The sequence below is a fragment of the Podarcis melisellensis genome (genome assembly GCF_964234715.1).
Source record: "Podarcis melisellensis genome assembly, chromosome: 10".
NCBI classification, from domain to species: Eukaryota; Metazoa; Chordata; class Lepidosauria; order Squamata; family Lacertidae; genus Podarcis; species Podarcis melisellensis.
In genome coordinates this window covers 54107042-54129884 of record NC_138542.1, presented here as the reverse complement: position 1 = coordinate 54129884, position 22843 = coordinate 54107042, and the positions used below count along the sequence as shown (strand labels likewise).

General features: G+C 44.2%; 2 protein-coding genes across 8 annotated transcripts in view; one reads left to right on the top strand and one right to left on the bottom strand.

Moving 5' to 3' along the window:
• Positions 1-387: 387 nt before the first annotated feature.
• On the bottom strand, positions 388-22758 carry RAB19 (RAB19, member RAS oncogene family). 7 transcript variants are annotated; one of them, XM_081928452.1, is made up of 4 exons: positions 22703-22758; positions 7032-7255; positions 6278-6461; positions 388-4177 (listed from the first exon to the last, which is right to left on the bottom strand). In XM_081928452.1, exons 2-4 carry the CDS (start codon positions 7224-7226, stop codon positions 3909-3911), a joined length of 648 nt encoding a protein of 215 aa, XP_081784578.1. In that variant the 5' UTR covers positions 7227-7255; positions 22703-22758; the 3' UTR covers positions 388-3908. The 7 variants fall into 7 exon arrangements, with proteins under 7 accessions (XP_081784578.1, XP_081784575.1, XP_081784576.1 ...); XM_081928449.1 differs by lacking the exon at positions 22703-22758 and adding an exon at positions 11668-12048; XM_081928450.1 differs by lacking the exon at positions 22703-22758 and adding an exon at positions 11723-12048.
• Positions 12124-22843, top strand: part of SLC37A3 (solute carrier family 37 member 3) — a 30104-nt gene continuing 19384 nt past the window's right edge. The window contains exons 1-3 of the mRNA XM_081928329.1: positions 12124-12229; positions 17520-17702; positions 18699-18813. Coding sequence (XP_081784455.1) covers positions 17608-17702; positions 18699-18813 — 210 coding nt within the window. The 5' untranslated portion in view covers positions 12124-12229; positions 17520-17607. The remainder of the gene's footprint in view (positions 12230-17519; positions 17703-18698; positions 18814-22843) is intronic.

The following is a 22843-nucleotide window of genomic DNA, read 5'->3' as shown; positions in this document are numbered from 1 at the left end:
CTCTCTTTTCTCTTACACCATCACCCACTTTAGACCCCACCACCACCCCTTTTCTTGGCGCATGAAGTCTGAAGTCCCTGCGAGCTTTGAAGCAGCCGTGGTCTCAACCAAGTTTTTTTTTGGAAGTGGTCTCGAAACCAGCTCATTTAACTTGGTGATAGGCATCTCCTTAATGACACCAGCACTCTTATATCTTCCCAGCCACCTTTACACTCCTTTTGGGCTACACAGGCATGGGGATATGGTTAGCCAAAGAGGGTTCTGACCAGCCTAATACCCAGTTAGGGCACCAGCATCTTAGAATCCCTGTATTTCCTTCCTCTTAGACATGTTTGAGATCATCATTAGCAATCACCGAAGAGTTTTATCCAGGAAAACACTTCTATCTCTTTCTCTCTCTCTCTCTCTGTTTAAAAGAACCCACATTACCTCTTGGCTGTTCCCATCAAACAAGCAGCCACACAATCAGGCTCCAGTTCTGCCAAGAAAAAACTCCAGATGCCCCCAGCCCCTCTACCCCTTTTCTCCCTCTTCCCACTGTCTCTTTAATGGAATTTTCACTTTCCATTTACATTTAATGCTGCTGGATTGTCCTTAAAACTGTTCTGCTGCTCATGTCCTTTGGATTGCGTCTCCTTTCACTTTTAAATGGAATCGGAAACCGTTGCTGAAGTCTGTGTTACTTTGCAGCTGCCTTTTGTAAGAAGCACTTTTCCCAAATAATAATAAAAAAAAACCGAAAAGCAAATTCGTTTCCAACTTTTGGACCTCCTATATTTTAGTTACGTTCCCATGTGCTCTCGATTTTGTCGTAATAGCTGTTCCCTCAAATGTGGGCTGCAAAAAAACCTGCAAAATTTAGGATGAAAATGTGTTTCCTGACCTCTGCATACAGTTTTTAGTCACCAGTAGCAACTGGTAATCTGGATATTTCCATCCCCCTCATGTTTAATATCAACATATAGATTCAACTAATTGCAATGTTATAGAGAAGAGAGAAGCTTTGTATGAGAGAGACAAAAACATTTTTTTGAGTAATGGCATGAGACCTATGCTTTAATCCTTGCCACTTGGGAGTAAAACATGTAACTTCAGGTTGTCACTTTGTAGCCAATGAAACCTAACTGCCTTAAATCAGAAAATGCTGACCTAATCTGTGTTTCAAAGGCAGGTGCTACTATCAAAATGAGTGAGATTCGGGAAGATGTCGGGTAAAATGTTTCCCCTAGGTTGAGGCATGTGTTCAGACACACAAGTATTCAGAGATAAATATGGTGGTATAAACTATTGAAATTAGTACAGTGCTATCTGTTTACATGCTGTATCCCTTTTCATAGGCATTTTGTGCCTCAGTACACCTTTCAGATTATGTGGTCATCCGTAGTAGTTGCATGAGAGTGCCTTGGAAGGATGAGAGAAACAGCCTTATTTCAGGCGTTAACCAAAAAAACACTCCCAGAACAGCATACAGATTGCTAAAAAAAGACTCGCTCTACCCTCGGGCTGAAAACAGTCAAAGTGGTTGAAATTCAGTTCACATGTATGCACAAACTGGGTCATGAGAAGTGGTGGTGGGGTGAACAGCAATTGCCTAATTTATTTCTTTTCTCTCCCCCCCCCCATTGATGTCGGCAGCACTTTTTACAACTTATCAGCAACAGTAAAAACTAATTTTTTTGCCAGTTCACAGATTTTCATATCCACTGTAGCCCAAGAATTATGCACATGCATAAACTATAGAGGCAGAAGCATGAGCTAGCTGTCTTGTTTATTTGGGGCCTTTGCTAATGTGGAAATAATTAGGTGGATACAAGTGGCTGTCACTGTTGCTGGCTAGGAGGGCCTTGAGCTACTCCAGCAATTCTGTGTGGGGCTCCCTTCACGTGTGGGATAACCAGTCTCATTCTTATTTAACCAACATGCTTAAGTCTTAAGTAATGCATGAAGGGGTTAAGACCATAGAGCAAGATATCCTGTCAGGCTTAGCCTAGGTCGTTCCCCTTCACCTTGGGAGGAGGTCTACCTGAGAAGCTCAATGTGTGAGGTCCGAACTGGTTTCTCCAGTTCAGACTGCGTGGCTCTCTCAAGCCACTCTTGAGTTCCTAAACCAATAATTATTACCAATAATAACTTTCACCACCTTGGAACTAAACTAAGAAAGGCCTGTGCAGCCTTTCTGACTGATGTATGCAAAAGCATATGAATCTGACCTTTGGAGAGTTTGTAAGTAAACCATTTTTAACGTGGTCTTTTCCTATGCTGGGAGAAGAGGCAACTATTTTGGAACTCACGTAGAAAGACATATTTTTAAAGTCTTAACAGCCTATATTTCCATGCCTTATGTTGCTGCATTGCTTTGTGGTTTTAAATCTCTGCTGGGGCTCTCTCACCAATGAGCCCCAAACTTGGATCTTGCAATCCAGGAATTCTCCTTTCTATATACTTATTTATTCCTGAGCCAACATCATGCACTGATAACGGACAGAGATTTCCGTCCCTCATAAGAAGAGACCTCGAGGTCACAGCATGAAGTTGAGACTCCATTGCTTCCGGACAGACAGAAAGAAAGGGAAGTACTATTTAACACATCACTGTATAGAATCCACTGCCACAGGATGTGGCTCCTGTCTTAGATTTTATCCTCCTACATTACTGCATGCAGATGCTCGGGGCATAAGGAGGACAATGGCTGCTGTATTTCAGGCCCTATGGGCAAACTTGCTTGAGGCAACTGCCTGGCAAGAGAATGTTAGACTACATCACAGGTCACCAATGTGGCTTCTGTGGAACCCACAAAACTCTCCCCCTTTGGTCATGAGGGGCTTAGGGCGATTACCATTTTCTCCCTTAGTAAGTGCATAGGAGGAAGTTGGAAGAGTCGTGTTCTTTGCCACTTCCTCTTTCAGATCTATGGGCTTTCCATGACTCAAATTCTACTGAATCCAATTTTCACCCATATCCCACAAAAAGTGAATTGTGTGCAGATGTGCTCTCTTCTACTGGCTTTTTGTGGGGGGTGGGTGGGGGGTGGGGAGAGAGAAACGACACCCACCGCACTCCCTAAAAACTCCAAATGTGCCACAAGGCCTAAAAAGAGGCCTATGGACCAGATGCCCCCTTAGGCTAAAACCAGGTATTTCTTTGATAAAACTTGTAGTAGATGTAAAACAATATTACACATAGTTGGAAAACTCTGGTGTAACAACTTCAGTCGATTCAAATTTCCAAAAGGGAACATCATATAAACGCTTTTTACTTTGAATTGTTTGCCATCAGTTGGAGTGAGGAAAGGAAACAGGCACACAAAAATCCCCCCTTAAAACATCTTCATAAAGGCTAGCCATTGATGGCAAGGAGAGGTGGAGAGAATCCTAAGAAAACTGACAAAAGGACCAGTCAACTGCCCTTGATTAATCAAGTTTCTGAGCTTGCTACAAAAGCACTGGGCCGCTTGGTAAAGGAGTCATCTGGGATGCAACCATTCAAAGTCATTCTTTTTAACATTTCACTACACGGGCTGCCAATGGTTGTCAATGGCACCACCAATTAGAAGCTAACATATACAAGAAGAGATTGTAGTGACTGGCAAGTAAACTCACCATTATTTTCCACAGCCATTGGTAGAAACAGACACCTGACTGGGCAAAAAATAGTTAACTGTCCACTTAAGCAAATGGTTTCCAATAGACCTTCCTTCACTTCAACTGAAAAGGTAGCACTGCCAGTCTCAGCAACTGCAACCCATCAGAACAAAGGGTGGCCTCTGCTTCTGAAGAACGAGACGAAGTCGAAGTTGCCTGGCTGAAATGTTATCAGGGTGGCAAAATGAGGCTAGCCGAGGGATTCTCATAACAAAAGCAGGACCCAGGAATCACCCCTGGTTGCTTCTTCTCCTTGAAAGCACCTCATCAACATGAGCAGTTGGACTTCTCATCATCCCAATTAGAAACCACTGGCCTGCTGTCCAGATGGATGGTATCTGAATAGGCAGCCTCGCCATGCAGCTGCAAGGTATTCCTGGCCATCAGCTCTTTAGCCATGAGGATGAAGACTTCGTCAACATTCTGGGCCTCTTTGGCGGATGTCTCCAATACAGCAAGGATGCCATGCTTCTCCGCTAGAGTGCAAGCATCTTCAAACAGGACTTGGCGCTTCTCTGCTTCATCTGACTTGTTCCCTTTGAAATGGATTAAGAAGGTTTCAGTGACATTTTGGATACATACATCAAGCAGCGTGGGTCATGGTTTATTTATGTACTTCAGTATGTTTCCAAGCACAATTCAAAGTGTTGGTGTTGACCTTTAAAGCCCTAAACGGCCTCGGCCCAGTATACCTGAAGGAATGTCTCCACCCCCATCATTCTGCCCGGACACTGAGGTCCAGCGCCGAGGGTCTTCTGGTGGTTCCCTCATTGCGAGAAGCAAAGCTACAGGGAACCAGGCAGAGGGCCTTCTCGGTAGTGGCGCCCGGCCTGTGGAACGCCCTCCCATCAGGTGTCAAAGAGATAAACAACTACCTGACATTCAAAAGAAGTTTTTAATGTGTGACATCTTAGTGTATTTTTGGTCTTTGTGGAAGCTGCCCAGAGTGGCTGGGGAAATCCAGCCAGATGGGCGGGGTACAAATAATAAATTATTATTATTATTATTATTAAACCATTTGCGTGCCACTCAACCACAGCTGTCTCTAAGCGGCGTAAAGGAGACATGCTGCAACAAGATTAAAACTGAACTGTTTGTAGGTTTGCAAGAGGCTCTGTAAAAATAATATCAGAAATATTGTTAAAAAGGGAATAATAGGGAGGAGGTTTTTAATAAAAGGCAATATTAGATTAAGAAATGCGGAAGAAGGACTAAAACAGAAGATTTGCAGAAGAGCTGAGGGAACTCCAAAAAATGTATTTGTGAAAAATTGTGTTATGTGTTTTTATATTTTTGTATTGTAAAATGAATAAAAAATAATTCAAAAAAAACTGAGTTACGACTATCAAATCAAAGTCACTCCCCCATGATATCCTTGTGAGGAAGCTGGTAAAATGTGAGTTGAATGAGGTAACTGTTAGGTGGATTTGTAGTGGTATGAACCCAAATAGGACTCATTAATGATTTCTTGTCATCCTGGAAAAAAGTGACAAGTGGGGAGCTGCTGCAGGGTTCCCATTTACCTACTCGCAAGTATTATCTCCTAACTTATAACTGGATCCTTAATGCAGTCAGTTGAGTCTATTCTGACAAATGGGAAAGCCAGAAGTGATCACCAGGGCCAAATATCTCTGGTCATAAAAGATCTACATTGGCTGCCAGTACATTTTTGAGCACAGTGATTGTGCTGACCTTTAAAGCCCTAAATGGCCTCAGCCCTGTATACCTGAAAGAGCGTCTCCACCCTCAGCGTTTAGCCCAGACACAGAGGTCCAGCTCTGAGGGCCTTCTGGTGATTCCCTCACTGCAAGGTCACAGGGAACCATGCAGAGGGCCTTTTTTGTAGTCATGCCCATCCTATGGAACGCCCACCCATCAGATGTCAAACAAATTAACAACCACACAACTTTCCAAAGACATCAGAAGGCAGCCCTGTATTGGGAAGTCTTTAATGTTTGACGTCTTGCTGTGTTTTTATTATGTTGGAAGCCACCCAGAGTGGCTGGGGCAACCCAGCTAGATGGGTGGGGTATAAGTAATAAATAAATGAGTAATGGGTGGGGTATAAGTAATAAATTAGTAGTAGGTAAAGGTAAAGGACCCCTGGACAGTTAAGTCCAGTCCAAGGCAACTATGGTGTTGCGGCACTCATCTCACTTTCAGGCTGAGGGATCTGATTTTTGTCCACAGAGAGCTTTCCAGGTCATGTGGCCAGCGTGACAATAAACCACTTCTGGTGCAACGGGACACCATGACGGAAACCAGAGCGCATGGAAACACCATTTACCTTTCCGCTGCAGCGGTACCTGTTAATCTACTTGCACTGGTGTGCTTTCAAACCTCTAGGCTGGCAGAAGCTAGGACAGAGCAATGGGAGCTCACCCCATCACGGGGATTCGAACCACCAACCTTCCAATCAGCAAGCCCAAGAAACTCAGTGGTTTAGACCACCCATGTCCCTTAGTAGTAGTAGTATCTTTCTGAGCTCATCCATTTCTCTTGGTTCTCTCTTCCTAGTTCAGAAAAAAGGACTATGCATGCTTGCTTCACCTTTAAAAATAAATTTCAAAATTATAGACCAAGAAAAAGCAGATAGGTTTAAACTCATGCTATTGGTGGTAGAATTTATCACCTACCAATCAACATCAGGACCAGGTTGGCAGCACCATATTTTTCAATCTCATGAATCCAGTGAGGAATTGACTCAAAAGTGGACCTCCTGGTCATATCGTAGGCAAGAATAGCCCCATGGGCACTGCGATAGTAACTCTGGGTTATAGTCTGGAAGCGTTCTTGACCTGCTGTGTCCCACACCTGTATCTGAAAGGCAGAGTGGGGGTGGGGGGGAGAATGAAATAAAATTACCGTAACTTTCTCCCAGAGACTGATCATTCAAGTCAACCTAAGTTTACTGAACAGAAAGAGCAGTGAGTTGAAATACAGTCTCCAGGCTGCAGTCATATTTATCCACAATCACATTTAGCCCACAGTCAACTTGCAACTATCCCAAGCATTGCTATCAAAATCTCCAGTTGATCACCCTCTTAATCTATTTACACAGTGCAATCCTGTGGGTCTAATCAGAAGTAAGCCCCATGTGAGCTCAAAAGGACTTGCTCTCAGGTAAGCAGGCAGTCTAGGGTTATAGCCTAAATGATGTTTAAGTTGATCAACATGAATTTCATCATTTCCAGAACTTCCATTTATTTCAGCCTCCTTGGGAAATGAAGGTGCCATTTAAGATGCAACAATCAGCTACCGCTGGGGACCTCTGGTCCATGAGTCTATTGAGACCCACCAGGCCTCCTGTTTGGCCTGTGAGGCTGTTTTGGGCAAGCCATGCCCACCTGCCCACGCCCACCAGTGGAGAAAGGAGACTGTGCCACTCACCTTCACTTTCTTGCTGTCAATCTCCAGCGAACGTACCGTGAAGTCCACCCCAATAGTGTTCTGCTGCTTTGCATGGTATTGCCCAGACTTGAAGCGATGGACCACGCATGTCTTCCCCACGTTAGAGTCTCCAATCAGAATGATCTTGAACAAGTAGTCAAAAGCCTCGTCCATGTCAGAACCGGAGAAAGCCATGATCTTCTGGAGCCCTGAGCGACTTGGCCCTAGAATAGTGTGAGCAAGAATGAGTGCAAAGAACAGCCAGACTCCAAATACCATTTAATTAGTAGGAGCGTACATTCTTCCTGATCATGTTGTACCATTCAGAAGAGATACCCAAAGAGTGGCAGTCTGCTGGCAGAAGTACTTTGCACTGCAACATTTCATCGCTGCACTCCCTCTTCCTACTGTTTGTTTGGCTGTTTATGTATTTATACGCTGCACTTTCATTAAAAAATTAATAAATATCAAGGCAGTATGCAGCATATGAAAATAAAATCAACAGAAAGCATCCATAAAAACATGAACAAATACCAATCGGTTGAAAAGGGAAAATTCATATTGCAAAGTCCTTTTGAAGTAATACATTATTCAAAAGACATCTGCAAGAAGGGAGCGATGGTTGCTGCCAAACCTCCAGTGGCAGGGAGTCCCACAGGGCCTGCTGCACCAAAGGCTCGGTCAACCTAACCAGAGGAGCGTGAGGAAGCACCTGGAGTGCCCCAACAGAGAGCTCACTGGTCAAGATGGAGCATAAGGAGACAGCCCTTAAGGTACTTTGGTCCCTAGTTGTTATTGTTATTTGCAGCTACTGTTAAAGACAATGGAAAAATTCGCCTAACTACTGAGTGGCAAAGGAGTGTGTGGAGTTTGCTAGAGGGCTTTCATTCTACCTCCAGCAGGTCAGGTTTTCGTAATGACAGGGTTTCAAGTGGCAGCCTGGCTCTGTCCAGCCCCATCTTGTTTAGTAATAAACTTGTATAGGCCACTGCAGCAGTGTAACAGGGAAATCATACCTTTTTAGGTTTAAAGCTAAAGCTGGCAATGTAACCTGCAATCCTATCAGGGCTGGCCCTGCCATTAGGCAGAGGGAGGCAATCATCTCAGGCAGTAAATGCTGATGGACAGCAGAAGGCAGCCTGCCCCGCTAGCTTCATTCTGAGCCCCTCAGCCATTCCTCTTTGTCAAAATCAAAAAAACTTGCTTTCTCTATTGTTTCTCATTCAGACATCTTTCCATCCATGGCTGAAGACCTTAATTTCCCTAGCTCCCATGTCCCCCTCTAACCCTTAATTAATTACGCTCAACTTTTCAGCATTTCCTACCCACTTACTGAACAAAAAGCAAAACACCAGCATAACACTGGACAACACTTCAGGGTTGTCGTACACTACTCTAACTTGCCCCTGCCCTGCAACGAAGTGGGAGTAGCAGCATTGGGCAACCCACACTCTCCATTTAAAGCACATTCAACATACATTTAAAACACATGCCTTTCCCAAAAACTACACTCCCCAATATGCTTTGGGGGAATCCATACAGTTGATACGTGTGTTGAATGGGCTTAGAAGGGATGGTGTGAATTTGCTGTCGGCCCACAGCTCCAATATGGGTATAATAATAACAACAGACATCATCTGCATTGGCAGGGTAAACTTTAATCCTGCTGCCTGTTATCTTTTGAACTGCAGGCGTTGGGTGTTCTGCATGATGTGCCCACATAAATCTGGGGCCAGGACAAAACACAGTGATATGCAGTAGATTTGCAAGGGTTTCTGTCTCCCAGTTGTTTAGCAATGGCAATCAAAGGTCTAAAATGCCGTGTCTTTTTTTCTTTTCTTTTATATGCAGGTCATTCTAGCACATTTTAAAATGCAGCTAGTTTTCAAATTACTGGGTTGGGGTGGGCAGATGGGGGTCCCACTCTCATAGGTACTGTGTACAAGCGGGGAATTGGGCAGAAGTTGTGGTGATCAGGGTTGAGGCTTGTGGATTTCATAAAGGCCCCTCTACTTCTCCCCACCCCCAAATAATTTGAGGATTGGATGCACTTGGTAGGTAGCTCATCCCCCTAAATCACTTTATACCTAGTCGCCCTAGCTGACCCCAAACCGCCATTTTGCACCCTCACAGTTGCTTCACCTCAGGGTTTTTTTATAGTAAAAACTAACAAAGATCACACAAGCCTGAGATCTACTTCTACCCATGCTGGATGAATCACCCGATAGCATGAAGCAACCTCTTTATCATGACACTCTTGAGAAAGCACGATTCATATAATCCACAGTATTAAGAGAGAGGTCAGCTTTTGCTGGGAGAAAAATTAGAAGAAGTAGCCACTGTCTTGTCAGCACTGCTGTCACAAAGAAGCTATTCTCTCATGGTGAGCAGATATCTTTTTACACCCAAGGAGAACAGGTAGAAAGTGTGCATTTATAAGTCATTAGGACCGGTATGAGCGGCAGAGAGAAAGAGCAGTTTTTCCAGCCCACACACTCCTGTATTTTCCCCTTGTAGGTTTATCAGTAACAAAGAGAAACCTTTCTTTCCAGCGCCTGCCCCCTTGCAGAACTGCTTCCTCGTTATCACAGTAACATCGAAGCCACCATCACTTCCCCTTTCCACAATTCCTCCTTTCAACTCTTGCTCCAGCAAAAATTTCCCTTCCTCAGACCACAGAAGGGACAGTCATTGCTCAATGCAGTACAACATTAAAACCCTCCACAATATCTTAAAGCAGTAGTAAACCTCGACACCAACTTTTGTTCACCTGTTGCTCACCCTTTTCTCTTACCTGCACGGCCAGGTATAGCTCTCTTTGTATTCCCCTCCCACCTTTCCTGGGCTTGCTTGCAGCCTGATGGGAAATGTAGTCCTACAAGTTCAACGTCTTCAGGCTATTCTGTTTATAAAATGAATCTTACCCAACTCAATCCTTGAGCTTTTCTTTAACTACTTAGTTGGAGCACCAACCCCCAGAGAGGCACTCGTATACAGCCGTATATGAAAGCCACTTCCTAGCTCAGTGCAAAGGAAGTGTTGTATTTCTCTGAATAACATGAATGCTGAAAAGTGAATCATTGTCAGGCAGTCATAAAGAAACCAACAGCAACATTCTGCGCTTGGCCACTAAGAGGTAAGTGCCACTGTTTTTCAAGGGATGGGAGAGCTTACCCCTAGGTAAGTGGATCCAATACAGTGGTACCTCGGGTAACATACGCTTCAGGTTATATACGCTTCAGGTTACAGACTCTGCTAACCCAGAAATAGTGCTTCAGGTTAAGAACTTTGCTTCAGGATGAGAACAGAAATCGTGCTCCGGCGGCATGGCGGCAGCAGGAGGCCACATTAGCTAAAGTGGTGTTTCAGGTTAAGAACAGTTTCAGGTTAAGTACGGACCTCTGGAACGAATTAAGTACTTAAGCCGAGGTACCACTGTATAGGACTGCAGCCTTGGGCATTTGCAGGATTGCACTACACAGAGAGTTTAAGTCTGCACAACTTTCTCAAACAGTATCAAAAGTGAGAAGCCATTTGTGTTGAAAATACAGAGAAGTAAAGCACAGGCCTGATATCTTAAAAGAAAAAACTCAACTTCCTCCTTAATTAACCAGTCCAATCCTATACATGTTGAGTCAGAATTGCTATTGTAGTCAGTAGCATGTGCTTCCAGGTCCATAGAGCCTTGCTTTGGTAAAAATGCTGCTTGCATTATTAAGCCTAATTTACTACTAACATCAAATATGCATCTGGTTTGGCTATAGATTGAAGAATAACAATATTCCCCCTGCAAACTGCACTGAGAATTTTTCTCACACAGCAGTCAAGTAACTGATACAGGTCTCTAGACTCCAAGAGGGAAGCAAGCTGTCAAATAATTAATAAGTTATCCAGAAGAGAACCATTGTTCCAATCTAGCAACAGAAAGAAACTACGATATCCACCTTTTCTTTCTGTGGGTTTTTCCTCATGCCAGCACATACACCTATGGGCGATGCCTACTGAGGTTCTCACTATCTAAAAATGGACTGAAGCTCTGTCAGGTGGAGGCTGGAGCCATTCCTTTTGCTGCATGTCCATGTCAGGAAAAAGCTGTGCCAGTTGAAATTCTGCCTTTCATATATCACTGTTAGGAGCACAGAAGCCTTGCAGGGGTGGGGGAATGGGACTGTGGTATCCCCCTAGGATGAGCTGTTTAATCTCAAAAGGTAAAATCCCTTCTAGCACAATAACTGCAGCAAGAGTAAGAGGTTTTGTGTGTGTGTGTGTGTGTGTTTAACAGTCCATTCACTGGCTCCATTTCCATTCCTATTGGTAAAGATTTCTGTGCAACTGGAAAGTTTGCACCTCTCAGATATGCATAGCAGAAGGCAGGCATCCCACAGGTAGAGATGCAGAGATGGAGACAACATACTTTAAATGTTGTGAGGACCCTATGCTCTTAAATTGGGGGGGGGGGGTTATTGGGTTGTTGTTTTTATTTTAATTATGTATTTTGTGGTTTTATATTTTTATCGTATTTTGTGAACCGCCCTGAATGAAACCTCCGGGTACAGGGCGGTATATAAATTCAATAAAAACAATAACAATAACAACTTGGTGGATTTCTAAGTGATAGGCAGCTGTTGAAAAGCACAGGAGTTTTTAAAAGTTTGTTGGAAATATATCTCTTGTTAAATGCCTATTCTTACTCCCGGGTAAATGAGCAAGATTTGGAGAGGCGCCCTCGCCCTCCCAGCTTCTGGACAGTGGCAAAATGACGGCCCGATCCTATGCACGTTTACTCTGAAGTCAGTCCCCTTCAGTTCAACGGGGTTTGAGATGGTGGTGGTTGTTTTGTAGTTAATCGCTGCTTTCCTCCCCGAAGGAAACAGGCAAAGGCTTTTCCAGCCTCGCAGGGGCGCTGCGCGGCCCGATCCCACGACGCCACAACGCAGCCCATCGAAAGCAACGTGGTGAGCTGCCGGCTCCGGCGGCCGTAGCCTCACCGTCGCCCTCGCGAGCTGAAGAAGCGCGGGGCAGCAGGGAGGAGGAGGAGGAGGAGGACTACGACTCCCAGAGTGCACCGCGAGGGCGAGGTGGGCGGGGCCGCGGCCCGAGCGGGCGAGGGAGCGGGAGAGGTGGCGCGCGAGCGGCGCCGGCTCGGAAGAGGAGCCTCTCACGTGACTTCCTGGAAGTTGCCTTGGAAATGCGGGCAGGTGAGCGGTGTTTACGTGGAGGCTCCCGGGGGCTGCGAGGAGGAAAGGGAAGGAGCCCCGGCGTGGTCGGGGGACGAGGGCTGGGGGAGGCAGGGGAGGCTCCACTGGCGCTCAAGCCCACGCTCACGGCCGGGTTTGTGAGGTTTCTTGAGTCATTGTCCTTGAATGTCATTTTAAAAAATTATTATTATTCGAAAGCAAGGAGGAAAGACTCCGGCTTTCGGGTCAGGCCGGATTCAGACGTGCCCTGGGACACGCGGGTCTGCCTTGCCGTGGCTTCAGCGGGAAATGGCCCGAAGCTGCTGCTGCTTGTTGTGCTGGCCCTGGGTGCCTTTTAACAGCAGCCTCCTGCCACGTAGCTGTTTGAGCAGGTGGAGTCCTATTTCCTTGTCGGGACAAGGTTTGCAAGGCATGTTGTTAAGGTTAAGGAGGGAATGCTGCTCTGGAGGCATGTGAGTCAAAAGCCGGAGGAAAGTAAACAAGTCTGGGATTTCTGTATTTATTCTCGAATTAAACAGACAAAAGGAGGTTTTTAGCTTAAGCCTGGTCAGGTTGTAATCCCGCCAGCGATTTACAAGTGTTTCGGTTGGTGTTGGGCATTTATTTCAAGGGAATGTTTTCTGTTATTTGGGGTGGCGAGGAAGCAAGAGGCTTTCCTGGCAAAAAGGGGCAGCTAATTCTTGGGGTGTTTTAAGACATGTGCAGTCAGTCTTATCTGATCTTTGTTCCCAGATGGGACCAGGAACATTTTGGGGATATTAGCTACTTGCTGGCACCAATCTGGTTCAAGTAATAGTACATAGATTGGAGATTGGAGGTGCACCGCAGGCCTTTGTGGTTCCTTCCTGCTGCCAACTTCCCTCTTTTGTATGAAATCTTGCCTCCCTTCTTCGGCTTGCTGTAACCATAGTTTTTTTCTTTTCTTATTTTTCCATGCACAGTCACCCCTTGCCTTGTGTAGTATTTTGTCTGATGAAGAACTTGCCACCTTAAAGAAACAAAAAACTTTTTGGTAGTTTCCAATAAAGGTAATGCCACACTGTGGATTTAATAGTTAAGTTGTGCATTGGGGGCTAACTGCAGTGAAGACAACCTGAGACATTGGTTTGCAAGCTGGTACCAAACCATTATTTTACTTAATGGATTGGAAGCAATCCTGTTAGCTTTAACCTCAGTTAACCTTGATGTGGCCATAACATGGAAATATGGTTACAGCAAGCTCTGGAAGGGAGGAGGAAAAATGAGTTGCAGGAGAGCATCTACTGGATAAATATTTCATGTCTTAATCAAGTTAATAAGGCAGTGTGTGATGAGATGGAAGGCAAAACCTTCAAGCTCTTATGAACCCTTCCCAATTTCCATAGGCTGTGGAGCAACATGCTGTAGTGGAGTCGTGCAAATGTGAATCTGTGTTTGATAATGTTTGGTGCCGTACAATTCTCAGAAAAGTATATAGTAGCTTTCCATATAAGTAATGAAGGGGATATTCTTCAGCTGTTGGTTCCTGGCAGAATTTTTGCCTCCTGCAAGCTTTGTGTTCTTGAGAAAATCCAAGCCTAACCCAGTAAGTGCTTTGTGATCGCCAGAGCCGCTGAGGCCTTCTGCGTCTTGACTGCTCTTAGCTCCTGTGTTAAATCTAGCTAATTCCCGCAGCCTCCTGCTGCCAAAGTGAGTAGGAAGCAAAATGGAACTCCTTTAATCAGTCCTACCTAACTCCTTGGTATTCTTTGCTTTTACAGTTTTTCTGTCAATGTTACTGGAGTAGAACTGATTTCAGCAAGGTTCCTCTGTTGACTAGCAAGAGAAGGAACACAGGAAGCTATCGAACTCAATCAGACCATTGGCCCATCTAGCTCAGTATTGTCTACACAAACTGGCAGCAGCTCTCAGGCAGGGGTCTCTCACAGCCCTACCTGGTGATGCCAAGAACTGAACCTGAGACCTTCTGTATGTAAGGAATATGCTTTACCACTGAGCCATAGCTCCTCTTCTAAGGACCACCCCCATCTTTCAGAGTGAAGCCAACCTTCACGTTATAATTAGTGGTGACTATCTAGCCTATGCTTCAGAAGCTGAGCCTTCTTTCTCCACCCCGATCTGTTGAGGCTCGTTCTCTCTCCTTTATGGCCCTTGGCTCAGAAGAAGGGAAGCTTAGAAGCTTTGGATTTGTCCCATGATAGCCCTAAAGAGTAGCTCAGACCTGAACAGCACATGTCACCTCAGTAATCCTTAAGAATATTGGGCAAGATGGTGAATCTTTAACAAGAGCTCTGTAAGGTAGGATGATTGTGTTATTTCCGGATTAATGATTTGAGAGGGCACACTGAGGTTGAGAGAACAGTAGTTTGCCTAAGGCAGAGGTGGCTGACCTTTGGCCTTCCAGATGTTGCTGGACTACAACCCCCATCATCTCTGACCATTGAGGGTGATGTAATCCAACATCTGGAAGGCCACAGATCTAGGGGCAGTATGTGGCTTATCTCCTCCAAGATCTCTTCCTAGCAGCTCATTTTCCTTCTCCCCCTCCCAACTTCTAGGAAAAAATAGCCAACTAAATGACAGATAAGATAAGCCTAGACAAATAACAGTTGCCTCCTCCAGCTTTCTCCCTGTCTGTCTCTCTCTAGGAGACTCCAGCCATAGGGCAGGGGGTGGTTTTGAAGCTGCTGCGTCTCAAGCAGTGAATGTAATCTGTAGTCAGAGACACAGATGTATTCCAATTTGGGAGTTCTGTTTCTGTGTACAGTACAACATACATGCAAAAGAGAGAGTGGGGACAAGAGTGGATAAAAATCTATGATTTTTTTAAAAAAAATAAATGGTGGTTTTTTATTTAAATCAGATTTTTTTGATTTAAATCGGATTTTTAAAATAAAATGTTTTTGGAGGAAAAATATTTCTAAAGATAGTTTTCTATTTAAGTTATATTATAGTCCAAATCCTATTCATCAGGAAATAAGGATTTGTTTTAAGTTTTTCATGTGTGCTAAAACTCAGTCTAAGTTTTGTTTTTTTAAGTTTAACCACATCAGTTAACAAACATGGATACATGTGCTATAATGTTATTGTTTTAGTTAAATAAATTGTTTAAATTGTTATTAAAGAAATGTTTATTTTTCTCCTTCCAATAAAGTACAGCAGAAAAGTTCTCCAAATATAAACAGTTAACTTATTAAACCTCTCAATAATTTCATAATTATCTATGTATTTCTAATAGTATAACCAAAATTGTCTTTGAAAATTTATTATGCCAAAAATGAAACCTTCATCTGGTTGTAAATATTAAGATTATATCAGCAAAATTGAGTCTGTTTAAAAAAATGATTTAAATCAAGTCTTACTGACTAGTGATTTAAATTTAAATCAAATCCACCCTGCTCTGTTGTCCTCAAGATCATGGAAGGTGTTTCTGATTGGGGGAGTCTCCTATACTCATGGAGATTCCCTGCATGATTTAGAGCCCTGCCTGTCCGGAGCTTCCATGAGTTCTTGAATCTTCCTGCTTCAAACCTTCGGCCTCTTAAGAATTGAAATGTAATGGGGATGGCAGTGGGACAGCGCACTCATCCTTATCTGGGTTATACATTCAAGCAGAATGCCTGGACGGGCTAGTTGCATCTGCTTGCTTTTGGAAACAGAATACAGCATGTGGGCCAGTGCTCCTGTGTGCTCTGCTTCGGTATTGTGGCTGCATTTATTTCAGAGTTTTTATACTCTGTTCTTCCTATAATCAGTAATATAAACTAGAAAGCAGAAGAAATTCACTCATCCAGTACAAAAAACAGCAGTACAAAGCCTTTACTCTAACCAGCCTCAACGTCGGATTTCAAAGGCAAATAAGTTTTCATCTCTTGTGTAGAAATAGCTAGTATCTCAAGTGGGTGGGAGCTCCATAAACAGAGCACAGCTACCAACCATGCCTTGTCTCATATCGCCATCCTGCACTAGGACTTTGGGGCAGATCTTGAGACTCGGGGTGGCAGGTCTTGGGAAAGACATATTACTAATGAGTCCATTGCTTTCATACAGATATACATAAATGTATTTGGCCTCTTATAGTGGTGGGACAGGACCCTAAGTTCATTAATCTTGCAGAGTGCCTCTCCCTATATGAAACTACCCAGATTTTTTAATCTTCATTTGAGGCTCTCCTCCGGGTTCCTTTAGTTGAGATTTCTGCATTGCAAGAGATTGGACTAGATGACACTTGGGGTCCCTTCGAACTCTACAGTTCTGTGTTTCTAAGGGTTGCAGCAAGAGACAGCGCCTTTACAGTTGTGTTTCCCTGCTTGTGGAATGCTCTCCCTTGTGAGATCCATGTAGCACCATCAATTAACATTCTCTTGGTGCCAGATGAAAACTTCTTCCAGGCATTTGATGGGCTATGATGATTTTGCTGTCTATTGACGTTATCTTCTCTGCTATTCTATGTTATTGCATCTGTTTTATGCATGATTTTTATTGTATTTTCCGGTTTTTCATTATGCTTTATGCACTTAAAATTTTGCAAGTTATTTGGACACACTCCTGTGTGTAAAGGGACTCATCAGTGGGAGAAAATAATAATTTTCTAAGCCAGTTTTCTCATAAGTACCGTATTTTTTGCTCTATAAGACACACCAGACCACAAGACTTAGTTTTTGGAGGAGGAAAACAAGAATAAAAATATTCTGAATCTCAGAAGCCAGAACAGCAAGAGGGATCGCTGCACAGTGAAAGCAGCAATCCCTCTTGCTGTTCTGGCTTCTGGGATAGCTGTGCAGCCTGCGTTCGCTCCATAAGACGCACACACATTTCCCCTTACTTTTTAGGAGGGAAAAAGTGGGTCTTATAGAGCAAAAAATACGGTAAGTTCCACTGAGTTCTATGAAACTTTTTAATTTTATTTATAAAACAGTTTATATAACACTGCATCATAGAAAATCTCACATTGATTTACAACAAAATGGAAACATAAAACCAGACAATAAAATCACAAAAAGTTAAAAGCAAGTTAAATGCAAAAAGAAATTGGAAACAAACAGCAATAGACCATTGTGGGAAATGTATTCTTAAATGCCTGCAAAGGCCTGGCAGAACAGAAAAGTTTTCAGCAGAAATTGACACAAAAGGCGCCCGTTGAATATCTATTGGCGGAATGGGCCAATAACACAAAAGGTTTGATTTCTCATTGTCAAACAAACCAGACCATCCAACTCTGGGAATGTCCAAAGAGTCTGATGATTGCAATAATCAAATGATTTTGATTATGTTGCCTATGTTTACCTTTTCCTCTTTTTTTATTACTAAGGGAGAAGAGAAATGACCTAATCTACGTTCTACCCTGAAAGGGCGAAAGGGGGTTGGGGAGGGGAGTTGGGGAAGCCAGAAGGAGAGCTATGCCTGGAGTTCGGAGGAGGCCGTCTGCAAACAGGACCCTCACGTCGCAGTGCACACACCATCATGTCGCCGTGTTCCTGCTCACGTTCTTCAGGTAGGTTGTTGCAACTGTACGGTACGAGTCTGTACGATAGCCCATTTTTGTGGGGTTTGTGGACGGTTGAGCAAGTTGAAGGTGGAGAGACAGTTAAGAAGTTATTCTGGATGGAGATGCTTGCTTGATATTTGCATGGATGTTCTAATTCTAGAACAGGTGTTCTCCTCATTGCCTGTGGTGAGAAATTTTTGGCCCTCTAGAAGTTGCTGGGCTGCAACTCCTGTATTCCTGATCACTGACTATGCTGGTTGGGGTCAATGGGAGCTGTACTCTTAACAATAGCAGGAGTGCTACAGGTTTCCAATCCCTTGCCCCAACTCCTCTTCTATTCATTTTAGTTTCTGATTTGGCTTTTGGGATGTTCTGTTCTTCTACAACGCACATACAAAAAGCGGTCTTCCCAAGACCAGCTTTTAAAATCCTTCCCCACTCTAACCAATGTTGCACTTGTCAGTGACAAGGGAGGGCCAGATTTCATCCAAAATGATCCCTACACAGGAATATAACTCAGCAGATTGTCGTCCACATAACCTCCAGGTAAAGGCAGAGATAAACCCACCTTTAATTATGAAAGCACAACACATAAGGGAGGGCAGTATATCACCCCCTAAAAGGAAAACCACCCCCAAGGAGATCTCTCCGGGCTTTTGGACTAAAATGAGATATCTAGATGAGGAGGAACTAGGTTTCCGCCAGACAGAACATCCTCCGGAGGAGGCCTCGCAATACAAAGGTCTATGACTACTAATGTGAGCATCTTACATCCACCATCCGAAATCATTGGAACGCCTGGGCAGCTCCCCATGTAAGGATACCACCAGAATAAATGACAACCAGTTGCCACAAAAAATGGCAAACTCCAAAAGCTCTTCGGAAGTGACAAGGGCAGCACCTCTCAGGAAACCAGATAGCAATTCTTGAAGGTATGAGAAAATAACCTGATATTCCTTCTTTCTCTCTCTCCCCTCTTCCCCACCCCCATAAATTCCCCAGCTACTCTTTGCTCCATGCCTCCCGGAAGACGTTTAGCAATGTCAAGGTCAGCATATCCAACCAGTGGACCCCCTTTCCCCATAACAACACCTCCCCCAGCCTCCAGCCAAATGAGGTAAGTTAGTCATATCCATCCATTTCAATGGGTTAGGCTTGAATAGGGCTAACCTAGGATATAAAATTCATATTACAGGTCTGCAGGTTGCCCCCAAAAGGGATGCTTTTCTGTCCACCAGGGAGGGGTGGGCCCAACAGCTATTACTTGTGAAGTGGTAGCTCATCTCACAAAGTTGGTCACCTGAAAGGGGAAGCTCCCTTCTCCATTGTGGGAGCCAAAAGAAATCATCTGTGCTTTCTTTGGGTACCATCCAAGCACTGCATCCTGTTGTCGCAGGAGAGTGATCTATTGGAGGAATCTTCCATGGGGCTGATTTCACTGCATTGTGTCCCACGTGACATCTGTATAGGAGCAGTGATGTGAAAGAATGGCTCGGGGGGGGGGCACACCTTGCTCTCCTGCTTGTGCGAGTCCAGCCTGGTTTCTCAATAAGCAGAATGCACAAGATTTCTGACGTGGGTAATCTTGACTCCATTAAATATTGACTTTGGCCAGTGTTGGATGTATTCATCCAAACCGCCAAAAGCAAGGGAGACTCTGCGACCTTCTGTTTTTCAGCACTCTAGGCTTTCTAAGATTTCTCCCAGCTCTGTAGTGTCTGGAATTTTCCTTTCATGGAAGCAAGAGAGGTAAATGACTATTGTCCTTTAGCAGCTGCAGCAGCAAATGCTCTAAGGCAGCGGTTCTCAACCTGTGGGCCCCCAGATGTTGTTGGACTACAACTCCCATCATCCCTGAGCTCTGGCCTTGCTCACTAGGGATGGTGGGAGTTGTAGTCAACAACATCTGGGGACCCACAGGTTGGGAACTGCTGCTCTAAGGAATATCCTATAGAAATGGGGGGGGGGACTTGCCTCCAGATAAACCTGAATAGGAAAACACTATAATTTTTGGGGGCCAACTTCTGTATTCTTGGGTTGCTCCCTTTCCCCAAGACTGTGAGTGAGACAGTGGCAGATGTGTATTTTGCCGCCCAAATGGGCTCCTTTTTCAGAAGCAGACAAGTACTGTCTTCCAATCATGGTGTCGGAGCTGTGGAGAATAAGTGCTCAGGAATAGCTGGGGTGCCACAAAACAAAATCTATAAAAGGAGGATTAACACGGTGGAATCGCTCCCTTGCTTACAAGGTGGAGGGAGACATTTTTCTCCCCCATGCACATGAAATGGTTGGGGACCATTTTTAGCATGCTTAGAATAGAAGTGAGTCGGGCTGCCAAGAACCAGATCAAATTGCTCTGGGGGCCTAGATTTTACTTACGGGCCAACAGTTGGCCATACCTAACTCGACATAAAACTAAAGTTGGCTGTCTGCAAGTTGCCATAAGGCTGCGATCCTCTGCATTCTTACTCTGGAGTAAGGCAATTGCATTCAGTGATTCTTGAGTAGAAGAAGAAGAGTTTGGATTTGATATCCCGCTTTATCACTACCTGAAGGAGTCTCAAAGTGGCTAACATTCTCCTTTCCCTTCGTCCCCCACAACAAACACTCTGTGAGGTGAGTGGGGCTGAGAGACTTCAGAGAAGTGTGACTAGCCCAAGGTCACCCAGCAGCTGCATGTGGAGGAGCGGGGAAGCGAACCCAGTTCACCAGATTATGAGACTACCGCTCTTAACCACTACACCACACTGGCTCAGGTTGCCTCCCTTTCTGATTCAGGGCAAGTACACACAGCTCCACACTTAACCTATACCCTTGTCCCTTAGTCCTTTCAAAAGGCTGTGTGCGTGTGTGTGTGGTAACAATACAATCATCAGCACTCTTGATTTATGCCTTCAGGTAGTGTCAGAAGACTAATGTATCCCTCGCTTTTAGAGATTTGTGCTCCAGACAACCATATGGAAAATGGCTTGGCTGTTTGCAAGTTGTCACTTGGAAGCAGCAATATAATCTGTCATTGCACATTGTTCTGTTTGTAATGGCACAGTAAGGGTCACAAACATGGTGCCTCTGGGCAGAGATGTGCCCACAGAGAGCTTCCTTTGTGCCTTAAAAGCTCCTTCCTCTTACAACATTATGTTGGCTGACTGGGAACAGTTATGGACCACAGGTATGAAGTTCACGGCATGTAATGCCTTAAGAGAGAATATTATGAAAATGATATACAGGTGATACATGACACCAGTCAAGCTTGCGAAAATATATCGTTTGCCTGATAATAAATGTTGGAAATGTAAAGAGATTGAAGGTACATTCTTTCACCTTTGGTGGACGTGCCCAAAGATTAAGGCTTTCTGGGAGATGATCTATAATGAAATGAAAAAGGTATTTAAATATACCTTCCTGAAGAAACCAGAGGCCTTTCTCCTGGGCATGGTCGGCCAATTGGTGCCAAAGAAGGATAGAACTTTTTTTATGTATGCAACAACAGCAGCAAGAATACTTATAGCGAAGTATTGGAAGACACAAGATTTACCCACCCGGGAAGAATGGCAGATGAAGGTGATGGATTACATGGAACTGGCAGAAATGACTGGCAGAATCTGAGACCAGGGAGAAGAGTCGGTAGAAGAAGACTGGAAGAAATTTAAAGACTATCTACAGAAACATTGGGACGCAGGTGGCGCTGTGGGTTAAAGCCTCAGCGCCTAGGACTTGCCAATCGAAAGGTCGGCGGTTCGAATCCCTGCTGCGGGGTGCGCTCCCGCTGCTCGGTCCCAGCGCCTGCCAACCTAGCAGTTCGAAAGCACCTCCGGGTGCAAGTAGATAAATAGGGACCGCTTACCAGCGGGAAGGTAAACGGCGTTTCCGTGTGCGGCTCTGGCTCGCCAGAGCAGCGATGTCACGCTGGCCACGTGACCCGGAAGTGTCTCCGGACAGCGCTGGCCCCTGGCCTCTTAAGTGAGATGGGCGCACAACCCCAGAGTCTGTCAAGACTGGCCCGTACGGGCAGGGGTACCTTTACCTTTTACAGAAACATTGCAAAATTAAGGAATGTTAGAAGGATGCTGGAATGAAGTTGTGTGGTTTTAGCAGTAATGTTATAAAGGATTAAGTAATAATGGAATGTCAACAGGTCAGAATGTAAAGTTACAATATATTGAGATAAATTAGTAAGATAAAAACAAGGATGGAAAGGATTTGTTGAAATAACCAATTGAACTAGAATACAAAAAAGGGAGGTGTGAGGAGGTCAAGGAAACAAGTAAATGAAAGACAAGACATGGAAAGATGGATTTGTTTTTAATTGTTTCTATTTTTTTCTGTATTTTGTATTTTCTGTTTTTCTTTTTCTTTTTGTGATCTTTTGAAACTTCTATAAATATTATTTAAAAATAAAAATAAAAGCTCCTTCCTCTTTCCCTGCTTAAGTTCATCTTGAAAGAAGTGCTTCCCCCCAAGCCTAATGGTTGCAGTGTGTATGTGTGTCTTCCTACAGATTTCAGATGCGGAGAAAAGCTGATCTCTCTAGTGGGACCTCTCAGCCCACACAGTAGGCCAACACCCCCCCCCCATTTTAATTACTGGTATGGAGGGGGGAAGAGAGTGTGCATTGTATTGTGTACATGCATATGGCAGCTTTGCATGGATGATGTCTGCAATAGCTTCTCCAGTTTACATATGTGCCCCATGCCCCCAAAGAGTTGATGGTTACATTCAAAAAGTTGTGTTCAAAGTAAAAAGTTGCTTAACATCATGACATGGCACAGATCTGGGTCTGCCAACCAATCGACACTCAGTGGAGACATGCACCAGAATCATGGTGTCAATGTCCCCCCAACAAAAAAAAGTTAAGAGTAAGTGTCAAATGTGAAGCAGTCCTTTCTGGGTAATTCTGGGTGGGGTGTGTTTGTACTTTGAAAAGTAAGACAGTATAGGACCTCTTCAGTGTAGCCCTTAGGAATGAAAACATTAACATCTTTATCTAAAGTGCAAAAGGGACTGACCTCTAGTGGTTGGAGTCAGTGTTACAGTACTGAGATTGCTTCGTGCTTCTGATGAAGGCTGGTTATCCCTGGTCATTTTTAAGTTGGTGTTAGGCTCAGTTATCCCATCAGCACATTTGAGATCCCTATTTTGGGGTGATT

Excerpts from the sequence above, each read along its gene's own strand:
- RAB19 (XM_081928448.1), bottom strand. Across the intron at positions 6,456-7,031 it reads TTGACAGCAAGAAAGTGAAG|GTGTGGGACACAGCAGGTCA; the intron begins GTGAGTGGCACA and ends TTTCAGATACAG. Across the intron at positions 4,178-6,277 it reads CCTGGTCCTGATGTTGATTG|GGAACAAGTCAGATGAAGCA; the intron begins GTAGGTGATAAA and ends TCCATTTCAAAG.